This window comes from Gekko japonicus, unplaced genomic scaffold (assembly GCF_001447785.1).
Source record: "Gekko japonicus isolate JY-2015 unplaced genomic scaffold, Gekko_japonicus_V1.1 scaffold501, whole genome shotgun sequence".
In the NCBI taxonomy this organism is placed as follows: domain Eukaryota; kingdom Metazoa; phylum Chordata; class Lepidosauria; order Squamata; family Gekkonidae; genus Gekko; species Gekko japonicus.
The window spans coordinates 1,322,737-1,340,119 of NW_015175985.1; the positions used below are offsets into that span (position 1 = coordinate 1,322,737).

The window sequence follows — 17,383 nt, forward strand, 5'->3', positions numbered from 1 at the left end:
ATTTGCATGACTCACCTAGCCTCGGCTGCTTGCTACCATTCATCATCAGCCACTAGGGTTGCCAAATCTCTCTTACCTCCTCGGCGGGGGATCGCTGGCCATCTCCCGGTGCGCGCGCGCCGCATCTTCGTCACCCGGATGTGATGTCACACGCTGGGGCAGGGCCACAGCCATTTGAGGGGAAAACTCATCCGGGTGACTTGCACGCGGGGGTGGGGTTTCCCCCGGGCCCCAATTCTGCGGGGGCAGAAATCGGGGCTCAAAAGCGGGGGGGAATCCGCCCCCCGGGGGCATTTGGCAGCCCTAGCAGCCACCCTATGAAAGCCAGTGAGGTGCAGCAGTTAGAGCTTCAAAGTAGGGTCTGCAAGACCCAGGTTTAGATCCCCATCTTGCAGTGGAAGCTGGCTGCATCATTTTGGACCAGTCACATATTTCACCCTAACCAACCTCACAGGGTAGTTGTGCAGATAAAAAGGAGGAGGGAATAATGAAAGCTGCTTTGGTCCCCACTGTGGAGAAAGACTATAATTTTCCTAGGTTGAGGCCGGGGGGTGGAGATGGAAAGCAGAAGACAGAGAGGCAGATAAAAGTAGGTTGGCTGTTGGGTGGGAAGGAAATAGGGTTGCCAACTCCAGGTTGGGAAATTCTTGGACATTTGAGGGGTGGAGCCTGGAGAGGGTGGGATTTGAGGTGGGGAGGAACTTTGGACTGGTGTAATGTCATAGACTCCACCCTCCAGCCATTTCCTCCACAAGAACCACCATTGCCAGCCTCCAGGTGAGGACTGGAGATCACCCAGAATTACAACTGTTGTCCAGGCGACAGAGATCAGTTCCCCTGGATAAAATGGCTGTTTTGGAGGGTTGAGTCTATGGCGGGTCTCCACTTGTTAAGTCATAAAGCTCACAGGGTGGCCTTGGGGCAGTCATGCTTTCTGAGGCAAACCAACTTCAAAGGTTGTTGTGGGGGTCAGGAGAATGATATAAACCACTATGGGCTCCTTGGAGAAAAGGCAAGATAAAAATATACTAAATAAATACTTGAACTGCACACAATGAGAATGTGCTGGAACAAGCCATGTATCTTGCACAATCTATGAATACTCTGGAGATCTGTCCAGATGTTTTGCAGCCTCTATCTAACTGCTCTTTTGGATCCTGTATCAATTATAGGCTACACACACACACACACACACACACACACACACAGAGAGAGAGAGAGAGAGAGAGAGAGAGAGAGAGAGAAGCTGCTTAGTAGAAGTAGGCTGGAAATGAGCAATTGCGATGTGAACAAACTAGTAACAAGAAAATTCCAGACATATTCCAGCTTTTACACCACAGCAACTCTCCTGCTAATAGGACATTACAGCACAACAAATGCTCACAGGCAGTCAAATGGATCCCTTTCATCTGAGAAATCCCCTACACTTGTTCCTTCTGACAAAGCATCCTGAAGTGCCTCAGCTCCTTCCCATTCAAATGCCAAGACAGCACTAACTGATAGAACATGAAGGCTATTTGCTCTTACCATGTCCATTAAACATATGGGTCAACAAATAGGTGTCCATAAACAGCTGCTACTCTGAAATCCTCCTCCCCCCACAACTTCATGAGTCATATAATATCCAAATGTTTACATCAAGGCAAAGCCTGATAGTGAGAAGCAATGCTCCCTCTAAGCTGTGGAGTCTTGTGAGCTAAAATCCTGCTTTGTGAGCTCCTGGCATTAAAGTTGTGAGCGAGCGATTTGGCTGCTGCATGAATTAGTTTGCTCTGGAGCTATCCTTCCTGAGCCAAGACAAAAATGTGTGAGCTGGAAATGAAAAAACTGTGAGCTAGCTCACACTGACTCAGCTTAGAGGGAACACTGGTGAGAAGGGCTGGATATTTTCTAATATCCTTTGTGTCTGCTTTTACTTCAGAGGAACAGAGCTGTCAAACTGATTTCTAAGAAAGTCAAATGCATAGGGATGCCGGCACATCAGTTATTTAATTATCTCATGGCAGCAACTGTATGATAATTTCCTGAATCTAAAAGGCTTCCGGAATGTAAGAACCAAATTTTCTAGGTCTGAAGGCATGCTTGCCATTTTTATTCTAACCATAAACACACATACAACAATTTGACACTTCTTGGCATAGCTGGTGTCCCTTTAAAAACAAACACACAGGCAGAACAGACAATTCCTAACAGGTAGCAAGAAGGCAAACTGCAAAAAAGTGGTGGAAGCAGGACTGCTGTGCACATTATATTTTTTTAGGTATGTGCCTCAAGACGGCTGATATATGCGCTTTGAAACTCTAGCACCTGTCCATTCTATGTTCAAGTATGTGTGCTTCCACTTCAAATACTGCCTTTATTACAGGCAGTTCTGGCAGAAGCCAGCTGACATGTAAGGTTTGAAGCAACCCACTCCTGGTGCAGCTTCTTGTTGAGTGTATACGTCATAGCAAATCTGGGTTTCTGGCTTTTTAATGAGCGGAATGTTCTACAGACTGGCACTCAGCACTGCAGTAATACACCCAAGTTACAGCCACAATGAAACAATCATTAGCATATGCCCACTTTCCAAATTCTGGGTGAGAAGGGAACAAAAGAGAATTGATTTATCCCTGGCCAATGCTCACTGATGTACCTCAAAGACATTCCCACTGCTCTTGGAGGAAAGAAGTAGTGTGAAGAACATGTAAGATATCCATGAACATTTTGGTCAAACCCTGTTCCGCTCCTATCACACCTGAGGACTAGTAGCATATGGGTTGTAAAAAACATCTTTTTATCTCCACTAACTAGAAAGGAAGGTGCAAGAGAACAATCCTAGAGCATGTAGAATACAATGCAGATAGTAGTGTTTGCTGGGATGAGCATTTGGCTCATTTTGGCCCTGACATCAAGTAAGGTTGGTAGCAGTGTTGAAACTATTTTACAAAAACACCCCACCCAGTTATTACATAATTATTTTTATTTGTAAAACTCAAATAGCATGCAGTAGCTAATATGATGGAAATGGCAGGTGACACCAACCTCAACCTACAACAGAGTATTGAATCATACAGATCATGATAATATTGCATAATATTGTTAAGGACAAAGTTTATCTTTGGTCTAGGGTACAAGAGTTTTAGGGAAAAAGAATGGGCTGCATTTGTGTGGAGCTGCTGAAAAATGCTGAATGAGAATTCTTAGATACTCAAGTTCCAGCAATCTGGGCAGTAGGTGAAGAAAACGATCATCCAGGTTTCCCCTCTCAGCACACACTTTATAGCTGCTCCACCCCCTAAGTTAACAACTGTAGCAAAGCTTAAGGTGCCAAAAGCGTAAGATACAAGCCATTCCAGAGAAGACTCTGAACAAAGGGTGTCAAACATACGGCCCATGGGCCAGATCTGGCCCCTGCAAGGCTCAGAAATGGCTCACAAGCAACTGGCTCCCTTTTGCTTCCTTCTCCGTGGCTGCTGCTGCTGCTGCATTGCAGCTTGCTTTTGCCCAGCTCCCTCTGCTGCTTCCTGCAAAGCCAAGCCTCCCTTCTCTCCATTGGCTGAGGGCTCCTCCTTTGGGAGAAAGGGAAGGGCAGGCAAAGAGCAAGAGAGATCCCCACCCAGGAGAGAAAGCAAAGTCTGAGCCCCATGGCTCCTTTAAGACCAGCAGCATTTTATTTCAGGTATAAACTTTCATATACTACTTCAGAAGAAAGAAGGGAGGGAGGGACAGATGGAAGGTTCTTCTGACAAGTATAATTTACATTGAAATCACTACGCTCTGCTGCTTTCTTTGAGACTTGATATCTGTCTCTGTCTCTCTCTCATACACATACACACACATACACAGGTATATGTGTGTTAAAAGGAAACGACAGGTTGGGATAAGTGGAAAGGAGAATTAAAAGGAATTATTTTGACTTATTCTGGAAAAAAATAGATTAGATTTCTCTGTGCCTATCTGGGATTTTATTTTCTTTTTTTTAAAAAAACTGATTAGGAATTAGAACATTTGTACTGGCTTCCATTGTTTAATATTCCAATTCCACTGAATTCCATTGTTTAATAATGGAAGTAGATGGCTAAGTATTTAAAATACATTTATGGTTGAATATGTTCCAGTTGAACACATCTCCGTTTCTCCCCTCCCACCTCACTGACTGCCTTTCTTCACTCCCCCTTTGCTTTTTCAACTGTTTCATTATCATCACCAAAACTTGAGTGGATTTTGCCCAGTCTGAAATCAACACATTATTTCACTTGGAGAGATCCCCCACTCCAGTTTAAGCAGATGAAGAAACAAAAGAAACCTAACAGTACAGCTTGCAAGCTTTATTAGTGGAAAGGAGCAAGACTTCAGCAGCACCTAACAAAATCTGTGGCAGGGCATCAGGTGTTGTGAGTCACTGCTCACTTCTTCAGATACAACTAGAATGTGAGTCCATTGGTCCTTATATCTTGGAGAGTAGAATGACTGCAGATGCCAAATGACAATAGCAGGCGTTGGTAATGAGTCAGGAAACCTAGGTCTCAATTCAGCCCTGGAGGATGCATTCAGCTTCATCATCAGTTGTAATTCAGCAGCCTCTCTCTCTAATCTCCTTTTGAAATTCCTTTGTACTGTTCAGTTCCATTTTTATCGTAATTAGACATTGGCCGTTACAAGGTTACAAAACTCTCAGCAATAAAAATACAGATTATGAACAAGTTATAAACTAATATCAGAATATACAAAAGTACCGAAAGTCAGTAACAAAATGAGACTAATTTAATACAGTAACCTAGATACTCACCCTTCCTGTGGCCACCTTGGAATGTATATTCTTTGCAGAAATTCCTTTGTAAGACAACTGCTACTCTTAGGTCAGCAATGTCCTGGAAGATTAAATGTTCCCTCACCGGTTTTTGAATGTTGTGGTTTCTAATGTCAGACTTATGTCCATTTATTTGTTGCATCCTCCTGGACTGAATTTAGACCTTGGTTTCCCATCTCATTATCAATGCTATTATCTCTATGCCTACTACCCCTCTGCATATCACACCTAATCCAATCAAGCCTGCTGTTGTCATTCACCTGCTATTGCCATTCAGCATCTGAAATCACCATTATAAAGTTTATATCTCTGGTACCTCATGTTACGTTTTATGGTATGCATGGCCCGGCCCGACAAAGTTTTAGATCCAGCCCTCATAACAAATGAGTTTGACACCTCTGCTCTAAACTGTCCATCGTGAAAAGGTATTTCCTATCAGTGACCAAGGCTAAATTCAAATGTTAAACACACTCCAGTTTGTTAGTGTCAAGAATGAGTGAAGTTTATTCTTGAACTTGCAAGCTCCCTCCTCCCCTCAAGCATACTGCTGAAACTGAAGATTTCCTAGTCTCAAAGCAACCACAGTTTGATGTAGCATCTGAGTGTGGGTGCATTAACAAACTGTGGTTTAGTTCTTGCCTACAAACCGTCAGCTATGCTGCCATGGTAGCAGGAGGGGTCAGATGACCTGTGTACAAAGTACTGAGGCATTCCTTCTGTGCTTCTTCTCTGCTGTAATGCTTGCTTATCTACAGCAGTGCAGGTGGTGTGGTGTCTAGGAGTGAGGGAACTGTGGGAGTGCTGTCGGTTCCCAGCTTTGGCTCAAACAGCCTGGGGCTCCTTCTCCCGTGTGCGGGAATGTGGCTAATTGGCCCAAGGGGGGGGGGTTACATACAAATATCCTATATCCCATTATGCTTGTAGGGGCGACGCCATTCTTAACAGTGCCTTTATTAATGCATCTATAGCTCTTCAATAAAGTATAACCTTTCTGATAAGCGTGTACTCCGTTGTTGGCTGTGGAACCTGACACAAACTGGAGCTTGAAACTATACCAATTTGAAAGCAAGAAACCGACTGCAATTTGTCTCAGATTGGTTTTAAGAGTCAGACTTCTACCATTGATCATTGTGCAGTACTCACTCATCTGATTGAGAGGTATATTAATCCTTTATGAGGTAAATTATATGTCCCCGTCATTGATTTGAAAAGGGCTTTTGATGCAATTCCTTGTGCCAGATTGTGGGGAAAGCTTGCAAAAACCGATATGGATCATTGACTACTCTGGTTAATTCATAAGTTTTACCAAAACAACACTGCACAGGTAAGGTGTGGGAGTAAAGGCCAACTGTCTAAAATGATTAAAATTAATAGAGGTGTTTGTCAGGGCTGCCTATTAGTGCCTTATTTATTTAACCTCTATATTAATGACACTGAAAACACTGAAAACTTTCTGGTGAATCTTTCCATCCTCCCCACCTGTCTCAAAAACCTATATCAAATTTATTTTATGCTGACGATGCCGTGTTGCTATCTTGATCATATGTTGGGCTGAAACGTTTGATGAACGTTTTCGCATTCTACTGCTCTCAGGAGCTATTGGACGTAAACTATTCTAAAACCAAAGTAGTTGTTTTTTCTAAAGGTATACTGCTTTACCGTTTTTTCTGGTTTATAAACGGCTAGCCAATCAAACAGGTTAACACCTTTCGTTACTTGGGTGTGCTTTTTTCTTCTAGTTTGTCCTGGAAAACTCATATTACTGCTGTTAAGAAGCTTGCAAAAATTTTTCCGGACTACGGGCGGTAACTTTCTATCTGCTGCCATTTGTGCTTATCATGCAAAAGTGGTCCCCCAATTACTCTATGGTGCTCCTTTATTTATTACTAGGGTCAACGACAAGTTAGACTCCTTCATTCTCTGTCAGATCTCTCCTCGTGTGTGTCTGGTCCAGCTATTTGTGTGGAATTTGCTGAGCAGTCCTTAGAAGCAAAGGCTTGGATGGCAACTTTTTTCTTTAGGTTAAAAAATACTCTATTCCCTAGAGGGATGTTATTTGCACCTTTTAGCTAAGGACAGTTTTCGAAGTTCATGGCTGCAATTGATTGATGGCAGATTACAAAGTTTAGGATTTCCCCAATTTTTCAATCAAGTATCTGCATGGTAGCAAATTAAATCTAATGTTTTATGCTTAGATAAATGGAGCACAAGTTGCAGAGCTCGACAGGTTTGTTCTTTGTATTATTTAGGTCTTCCGATTCCAGAATCTTTGCCCTCTTACTGTAAATCTTTGATGGTCCCCAAATATAGAATATTGTTTTCCAAGGCAAGATTAATTTTTTTGCCTCTTGGGGAATTAGCAGGCAGATTCCTAGGGACTCCTTTTTTAGAACAACTTTGTAATTGTAATTCAGGTGATTTGGATACAATTTGGCATGTTTTCAATGATTGAAGAAAATACGATATGGCTCGTGACAGATGGATCTCAGTGTATATTCAAAAATGGAGCCCTGCTACTAATCAGGAACTTGTAACCAATCTCTTAGTTGATACTGATCCAAATGTGACGTTGGCAGTGGCAAAGTTTTATCTGTAACCCTGGGTGGTATTAAATGAATTGACTCTTTTAGACAGTAAATATATATTTGGTAACCAAATTGCTTAATTTTGTGAAACTGTAACTAATTGTAATGTACTGTATGTATACATGTTGATTGATTACAACTTGCTTACAATATATGTTGTATTGTAATTGTACCAATTTGAAAGCAAGAAACCAATTGCAATTTGTCACAACAGACTTTGGCTGCTTTCTAACTAGAAACTCTCTAATTGGCATTCAACATACAAGGGAGAAGGGGAAAGGGAATGAAGCACATGACCTCAAGAATAAATCCGACTCACTCTTGGCACAAACAAACCAACCAGAATTTCTTCATGACATCTAAATGTGCACCTACATTTAAAAAAACAACAACAACCCTCAAATCCTTGTATCATTACAACTTTTCAAACCCTGTGGTGATATCTGTGAGTATGCATATAAAGATTTGTTTTGAAAAGTATGCTTTTAAAAATATTTTCTTTTAAATTTTACATACCACATCAGATAAGCCATTAATACACAATACTGTCAGCCAATATAGCTTATAGTGAAAAACAACTGCTGTACGCCAGATGGATGAACACTACATTCTCCATCATGTTTTGTTCCTGTTGCTGGAAGTACAAACATAATTATGGGCATCACCTACTTTAACAGCCATAATTTGCCCACTTGGTTTGTGGACCATTTTGTTGACAGAACCATAAGCGCCTCGTCCAATTTCTCCAAGGTCTTTCAAGTCCTCTGCAGTAAAATCCCAATGCTGTTCAGGAGAAATCTTCAATTTTCCTGATGATTCAATGCTGTGTGTTCTCAGTCTCTCTCTGTCAAAAAATTTGGGAAGGAATTTTTCCACATTTTAAATAGTTTTAAACTTTTCTCTTTTCGGCAGCATTGACTAAAAGCATTTATATATGAGTGCACAAAAGGCTAATGCAAAAATATAAGCTCCAGGAAAGAGCTAGAGAGGGGCAGAGCGAAGGATGCTGGGGCCAGACTCTCTTAGCTGGTACATGAGACTCAGTCAGCATCTTACATTACAGCAATATTATTTTCATTTCTAGGATTGGTTATAAATTTTCTGCATAAAACTATAGATTCCTAGCAGAATGCTAGCTGTGCTAAGAAATGTGTGGCAGCTCACCCTCTCTAGGTTGGTGACTAACAATTTCTACCCTTTTATGACAATGTAATCATTGATAATTCCATAAAGAAAATTCCCCTTTGTGATGGCTGTTTTTGTTTCCCCTAAAGAGGACGATCAATCTTATTGGAAAACTGATATAAAGCATAATCTCTTCAGTTAACTCCAAAAACATGTGCAAAACTAGTATTTGGTTATTATAGTTGTGAAGTAAAACACATTTCATTAGTAAAGCTGCTGGTGCATATATTTATTATTAAGGAAGGAAAGAATGTAGATATTTTGTGGCAGGAATGTGGGCTACAGACCACTTTTTACCATTTTGGGCAAACAGATAACAGACTTCCACAGTTGTGTTATAGTTCTTTATACTGATGTGGGTTTGTGTGAAGCAGTACATGGCATTTCTACTTTGGCTTCCTAATAAGCAAAAGTGCTTGCCTCAAGACAAATGTTAAAGCCTTCAGCATCTTTCATGTTAATATTCCTAGCAATTATTTGCTGTGTCATAGACTATGACTGAAGAGTAATGCTGAAATCCTATAACATATTGACTAGAAGGCAAGTCCCAAAGAGCTCAGCAGGCCTTTGCAAAAGTATGCAAGTGACTGGGTTATTACGATTTCTCCTTCAAGCCAGCATTAACAATCTATAAGACCTCCAGCTCTCAGTTCAGAAATGCTTCAGCAGTGTCATTTTAAAAGCCTTCTCTCCCTACTTTAAATAACAGAGTAAAGAAAGATTGGTTATTTGTAAACTTATAATGTACTGCAATTATAATAAAGGTAAAAAGGTAAAGGTAAAGGTTCCCTTGCTCGAAAGCCAGTCGAATCCGACTCTAGGGTTGCGGTGCTCATCTCCGTTTCAAAGCCGAAGAGCCAGCGCTGTCCGAAGACATTTCCGTGGTCATGTGGCCGGCATGACTAAACACCAAGGCGCACGGAACGCTGTTACCTTCCCACCGAAGTGGTCCCTATTTATCTACTTGCAATTTCTTGCTTTCGAACTGCTAGGTTGGCAGGAGCTGGAACTAGAGACAGGAGCTCACCCTGTCTTGCGGCACCCGGGTCTTGAACCACTGAACTACTGACCTTCCACAGCCTGCAGTTCAGCGTCTTAACCACTTGAGCCACCGCAGCTCCAAACCCAAATAAAGGTACAAAATGCTTATTTGACAGACTCTACTTTAAACAAAAATATGAAGAAAAATCCATTTAAACTGAAAATACAGTGCCAGCATGGTTTTTAACAGATTCCAACCCTGAATGTCCAAATTAATGAAAACCCTCTAGAACTACTGACAGGCAAGAAGGCCTAGTCTAAGGAATCCAATTTCTATACTTTTAACAGTTGCATCCTAAGCAGAGTTACACTCTTCTACATTCATTGAAGTCAATGGGCTCTTGGTGTTTGTACTTCATAGAATCATAGAGTTGGAAGGGACCTCCAGGGTCATCTAGTCCAACTCCCTGTACAATGCAGGAAATTCACAAATACCTCCTCCACACTTCACAGGACTCAAACCAAGCATGTGACAAAAACACAGCTCTGCCACCTACTGAGACAAACATCTTGCTTCTGGATATACTGACACAAAATCTTACTGATCTGTAATGTGTCACAAAATTCAAACAAGAAACCAGCCACCATCATCCCATGAGTGGCGAGATAAAAATTACCAGCTCAACTTTACATCTAGATCTACCCTGTTTCAATATAATCAGCAATTAATATGACAGGGCCAAGCAAGTTTGACATGAAGTCAAAGAGGGTTGGGATATTACTTGATTCCAGAGGGATAGCTGTGTTAATCTGTCCTAGCAAAATAATACAATAGTCCAGTAACACTTTAAGAATGAACATTTATTTCATTATGTGCTTCTGAGAGTCCCAGCTCACTTCTTCAGGTGAAAATGATGGGATTGTCCCAATTAGCTACCTACGCAAAGGTAAATGTTAGTGTAGTTCTGTTTTAAACACAACCTGATTTTAAAACTTTAATTCTATGCCATTTATTTAATTATGGTTTAAATTTGGGAGAAATAGTAGAAAGGGGCCAGAGAGGTATTTGGAACGTAACAGCTATGAAAAAATTGATCAGTGCTTGCTCTATGGCCAAGGTATATGTCATGACACTACTACATATCACCACAAAACTCTGGTTAGAAGTGCTATGTTTACTTAATTAACACCAGAGTAAATCCCATTTTCAATATGTAGTATCCCTTTGATAGAATAGCTGCAGATATGCAGAGTCAACAAGCTCTTTGACTGAATTGATTTAGTCTTAGTCAAAGGTTCAATGAACGACATTCTGCAAGTCCAAGAGACAGCTCGAAAAATAAAAGAATCAAAATGGCCATATCCAATCCTCAAATTTACTGACCAATCCAAACCTAAATGTCACTCATTCTGAAAATTATATTAAGGCAATCCTAAAGAGACTTGTTTATTTTTTTTCAAAAACAATTTATTAGGATATATTATTAAGTCAAGTACACATTATAATTTTAGTTGTTATACATCCTTTCTTCTATTAATCCCCCCCTTGGCTTCCCACAGTGCTCCAACCTCCAGCCCATTTCTTAAATTTTTCTCTATTTTCCCTTTATCCTTTTAATCATAAACTACCGGTAACATTTCCTTTGCCTACTTTTCTCTAAAGAGACTTGTTTATGAGTAAGATGAATGAGTGGGACTTACTTCTGAGTAACTATGAACTGGTTTATTCTGAAAAAAATTACTTTGGATTGGGATGTTTCACATGAAATAGTTTATCACTCTCCAGCTGTTACTATACTATTGTAGCACTAAGTCCTGACTAAGCTCATTCATGTTTAAGGAATGTCAGCCAAAAAATTACCTCCTACTTTCACTTTTAAGGGAAAGGCAGTTAAGATAACAAAAAAATTAAAAAGCAGGATGGAATACAGAAGCAGAATGACAGAAGCTTGGGAATTCCAGGGAATCAAGCAGTTCAATTGATTCATGGTTATATGAATTACTTGCAAGTGAAATCACCGCAGGATGCATCATCCTACTGTAACTGAACATGAGCACAATAATAACACTACAAAGAAAAACAGGTTGCTTACCTGTAACTGATGAACTTCGAGTGGTCATCTGTGCATTCGCACCTCTGGGATATAGTGTGCCTGCGCCAACCCCGATCGGTATAATTGAAAGCAAAAAGGGATTTTCGCACCCGCTCCCTGGTCATGTGCCGGGCTCTACTGCGCATGACTAGGGGGAGGGCACAAGGAACCCATCAGTTCCTTCTGACCACTGCCCTCAGTCTCCAAAGAAAGGAAAGAACCGAAAGCAGAGGGGAAGGAGGGTGAGTGGTGTGAATGCACAGATGACCACTCGAAGATCATCAGTTACAGGTAAGCAACCTGTTTATCTTCTTCGTGGTCTCTGTGCATCACACCTCTGGGAGACTACCAAGCAGTACATGCCTACCTGGAGGAGGGAGCCGAGGTCCTAATTCTGTGCCGCCTGCAACACTGCCCAACCTACTGCTGAACGCTGGTGGATGCGAACATCAAGGGCGTAGTGCTTCACGAATGTGTGAGGAGTGGCCCAGGTTGCTGCATTGCAGATATCTTTTAGCGACGCACCTCGCAGGAAGGCTGTGGATGCAGCCACTGCCCGGGTGGAATGTGCCCTTAGCAACCCCGGAAGTTACTTCTTTCCTAACGTGTAGCAGTTTAATAGTCTCCACAATCCATTTGGATAGGCATTGGGATGACAGCTTCTTCCCTTGGGAGGGTAAAGCATAAGAGACAAACAAGGCTGGTGACTTTCTAAAGGGCCGTGTTCGACTCAGGTAAAAGAGTAGCGCTCTTTTGACATCCAGCGAATGAAGCTGACGTTCTTCCTCGTTTGACGGGGACAGGAAGAACACTGGGAAGACAATGTCCACTCGTAAGTGAAACTCAGAAACAACTTTCGGTAAGAAAGAAACACCTGGAGCCAACGTGACCCCATTATGACGGAAACTCAAATATGGGGGGTCACAACGGAGCGCTAACAGTTCGCTCATCCTCCTGGCGGAGGTGACTGCAATTAAAAAGGCTGTCTTCCATGACAGGAGCTGCAAGCTACAAGTAGCCATCTGCTCTCCACGCTTGTCTGCAAGTCTCGTAAGCACCATGGGCAGGTCCCATGCCGGTGTAGGGCCATGCGACAGAAGAAAAAGGTAGGTCAGGCCCTTAAGAAACTTTTTGGCCTGCAGGTGGGAAAAAACAGAATAACCATCAATTGGTGGGTGATTGGCTGAAATTGCAACCAAAAATACCTTCAACGAGGTACAACTAAGGCCCAAGTCCAAACAGGACAACAGAAAGCCAAAAATTGCCATCAGATTGGATGGGTGGTGGCGGCAATCCTAACGATGTAATGTGGAACAAGAATTTTCTCCACTTCCCTTCGTAGGAAGATCTAATGGACGGCTTACAACAGTTCAGTATGACATGGTCTATTCTGTCTTTGAACTTCAGAAGAGGATCCTCCAAGCCGTGAGCTTGAGAAGCTGCACGTTGTGATGCAGAATCTACCCCTTCCCCGCAAGGAGGTGTCAGGGTCATTAGCCAGGTCACACCACACAAGGCTTCATAAGAAGATAAGTGTTTATTGATGGATCCAGTACTAATGAATCACATATACAGCTTGTGTCAGGAATAGCCTTTGGTATAGGGACCTCTGACTTATAGTGAATTCAAACATCCCCCCCCCAATGAGCACAGAAGCCAATGGTTATACTTCGCGCACAGCAAATTAAGCAAAAAGCCGTTGGGTTCCCAGCCGAGTAATTGCAGCTGGAGCCTCCAAGATCAAGCCTGAGATAGCGCACAGTGGTGGCTGGACAGGGTAGAGCTGAGAACGAGGAGGAGAATCCCCCCCCACATTCCAGATCCATGACAGGGCTACCTGACATCCTGCCCCACCCAACGACCCCTCCCAGGTTTCTCTGGAAAGCGGCGGTGGAAGCGTTTGAGAAGGCGGGGGGTGGAAACATGTTCCTCTGCCACCCATTCTCTGTGTTGTGTTCCAAAGTCCTTCCATTCAATCAAATAAAACAGTTTATTTCATTTCAGCTTAGAGTCCAAGATATCGGCAACTTCATGAATGTGGTTTGGCTTGCATGAGCAGGGAAGGGGGGCAGGGTTGTTGCAGACGCCACACACTTGGCTCGGGATCACAGCAGAGAAGGCTGAAATGGAAAACGCAATGCAAATGTCTCAGGTTTTTAGGCAATTCAAGTTCCACAGCCACCTCATTGATCTTATGTACAACTTTAAATGGCCCCACATATTTCCACCCCAATTTCCGACTGAGACGCAGTCCTTTAATGTTTTTGGTAGACACATAGACGGAGTCCCCTGGTTGGACGTCCCAGCAATCAGACTGTTTCTTATCAGCCTGAACCTTGTAGGCTTGTTTAGCAGCATCCAAAGTTTTACACAATACTGGCCAGGCATTTTTCAGGCGCTGGCACCATTCCCCCACTTCCCCCTCCGGGAGCGAATCGTCAGACAGGAACGGGAGAGGTAGGGCCTCATAACCATAAACCACCATGAAAGGAGACACCCCAGTGGATAAATCACAGGCATTATTATAACAAAATTCAGCCAGAGGAAGGAGCCCCTCCCAAGCGTCCTGTTGGAAGTTAGTGAAACACCGGAGGTACTGTTCAAGGGTTTGATTGACACGTTCCGTTTGCCCATCAGTCTCAGGGTGGTAATCGTTACTGAGCCCACGTTTCATCCCCAACAGTTTCATCAGCTCATCCCAAAATTTAGAAACCAATTGCGTTCCGCGGTCGGAGATTATCTTCCACGGCAAAGTATGGAGGCGGAAGATGTGTTGGAGGAACGCTTTAGCCAAACCCACTACTACCCAAATTACAGTTTTCCCCTTGCTAGGGGGTAAATCCGTGATGAAGTCCATAGAAATGACTTCCCATGGCCTCCCAGGGGTGGCAAGAGGTTGCAATAGATCCGGAGGCTTCCCCGGCCGAGGGTTGCACATAATGCAGGTTTGGCACGACAGAACAAAGAGGGAGAGATCCTTCCAGGCCACCAGAATTGCCATTGTAGTAAGTGCAGTGATTTAACAAACCCCAAATGTCCTGCTAGTTTCGTTCCATGGATGGTGGCCATAATTTCACCTCTTAAGGCCAAAGGAACTAACAGTTTTTGGCCACGATACCAACAGCCGTTGGCACGTTCCTCAACCTCCCCTCCTCCTCTAGTTCAGCGCAGTCAGCATCAGAAAGGGCGGAGGCAAACTTTATTTCCCAACCAGAGTCAGTCACAGGGTTTTTTTGGGCTTTCACTTGGCCATGCGTCAGAACCGCCCCTCCCAATTGTGAAGGTGTGACCATGGAATCGAGTACCCCCTCCCGTTGGCTGTTGTGCCGTGGGAGGCGGGACAGGGCATCGGCCAAAGAGTTAGATTTCCCTGGAAAATGGTGCAAGGTGAAATTAAACTTGGAAAAGAAATCAGCCCATCGGAGCTGTTTAGCGTTCAGATTTTGTGGCGTGCGCATCAGCTCCAAGTTTTTATGGTCAGTCCACACTCCAACCAGTGTCTCCAGGTCAAGAGCGTTAATTTGATCGTTCCTGCCTCTTTGTCCCAAACTGACCAATTATGCTCCAGGAGACATAGGCGAGGGGATGGAGTTTCCCATCCTCCCCTTCTTGCAAAATGGTGCCACCCATAGCAACATCCGAGGCGTCAACTTGCACGATGAACTTTTTAAGTTCGTTTGGATGAGCCAGCATGGCCTCTGAGGTGAAGAGGGCCTAGAGACAATCAAACGCCTCTTGGCATTCGTTAGTCCAGTTCAGCTTAGCCCCAGGGCGAGTGCACTCTGGACCCTTCCCCTTAGTCCTTAATAAATCTGTGAGCGATAGGCTCACCTGAGCAAAGTTTGCCAGAAAGTACCGGTAAAAATTTGCGAACCCGAGGAATGCTTGTAGTTGCCTCCAAGTTCGAGGGGGTTCCCATCCCACCACATCCCGAACCTTAGCTGGATCCATTTCAAAGCACCTGGGGGAAATGTGGTATCCCAGGAAGTCTCTCAGAGCAGTGAAACTCACACTTGGATAGTTTGGCAAACAATTTGTGCTTGTGTAACGTTTGGAGGACCTCCTGCACTAGCTTGATGTGGGAAGGTTTATCAGGGGAATAAATCAGGATATCATCAAGGTAAAAAATACTCCCTTGAACAGGTGCTTCATTGATGAGATTCATAAAGACCCCAGGGGCCACTTGAAGTCTGAACAGCATCACCTGGTACTCGAACTGCCCCAACGGAGTGTTAAAAGCAGTCTTATACTCATCCCTTGCTTTAATGTGGACTCGGAAGCATGCATCTCTGAGGTTGAGTTTGGAAAAGATTTTCCCCTTAGCCACCTCGGCCAGGAAATCCTTCATGAGGGGCAGGGGGTAGGTGTTCGTGGTAGAAACAGCATTCAACCCCCTGTAATCCATGCACAACCTCAGCCCACCATCTTTTTTCTTACGGAATAAGACTGGAGCTGCAAAAGGGGATGGCGCAGGTCGGATGAAACCACGCGCCAGATTTTTATTAATGAATGTTCGCAATTCCTCCCTTTCCCCTGGACTCATTGCATAGAGTTTGCCTTTGGGCAACTTCTTGTCAGGGATTAATTCAATTGCACAATCAGAGTGTCTGTGGGGTGGCAATTTGTCTGCCTCCTCTTCTTCAAACACCCATGCTAGGTCTCAGTACTCTGAAGGAATAGAGTTCAACTCCTCCTTAGCCAGGCTAGTCCGCACCAGCTCATTCAGAGGCCCCCCCCATGGTTCTTCCCACACGTGCTTCTGGCACTTAGGGGAGATGAACTTAACCACCCCCTCATCCCATAGAATGTAGGGATCGTGGTCGTAGAGCCATGGGCTACCCAGTACCATAGGGAAACGGGCAGCTGCGGTGATGACAAAAGTTCTACATTCTCAATGTGCTCCCGTTCCCATTCGTAGAGGAACAGTCCCATACTTACAAGGGACTTTCATAGCTGACCCATTCATTTGGCTAAACACAATGGGGTCTGGAAGCCGGACTACTTTCGCCCCCAACCTTTCATCCCCTGGATACTGTGCCTCCCTGTCTGTTGATACAGCAGAGGGCCGTAGTGTTGTCCATGAGGACAGTGCTGAGCCGCAAGGTGTCGAAAGGACCTGAGTGCGTACTGTACTGCCAACAGTTCTAGGAAATTGATGTGGTGGTGGGCTACTTGGGATTCCCAACGAGCCCCGACACAAAGTCCTTTGAGATGTGTGCCCCACTCCCAAAGAAACGTGTCTGTGGTTAATGTGAGCGTAGTCTTGGGTGGGTGGAATGGAGCTCCCGCTGGGAGATTCTCAGGGTCCGTCCAGCAGAGTAGGGAGTGCAGGACAGGCTCTGGGATGACTAGACGGAGGGATTGGGGATGATGCTGTGGGCGGAACCTCCTGGCAAACCACAGCTGCAATGGTTGCATGCGTAGTCTGGCACAGACAATGACACTGGTGGTAGCTGCCGTCAAACCCAGCAGCCGCTGGACTTGCTTTACAGTGGTCATTCCCGTATCGTGTAAGAAATTCACCATATCGACAATGTCTTCCGCTCTCTGCGGAAGGAGGAAGGCTTTGCAGATGTCAGAGTCCAGAATAGCTCCTATAAACTGCACTCTCGTGGCAGGGAGGAGCATAGACTTTTTAAAGTTCACCTTGATTCCCAAGGATTTTAGGACAATCAAGGTGAGTTTGACATGGGTGAGCAGGGATGCTTCTGAGTCTGCCACTAGTAGCCAGTTGTTGATGTAGGGAA

At 43.8% G+C, this 17,383-nt stretch overlaps 1 protein-coding gene across 2 annotated transcripts in view; it reads right to left on the reverse strand.

Annotated features, from left to right (window-relative positions):
* MAP2K4 (mitogen-activated protein kinase kinase 4) overlaps positions 1-17,383 on the reverse strand; it is a 146,173-nt gene that overhangs the window by 42,297 nt on the left and 86,493 nt on the right. For both annotated transcript variants that reach the window (XM_015426303.1, XM_015426302.1), the window contains one exon: positions 8,047-8,221. In XM_015426303.1, the coding sequence (XP_015281789.1) occupies positions 8,047-8,221 (175 nt within the window). The remainder of the gene's footprint in view (positions 1-8,046; positions 8,222-17,383) is intronic.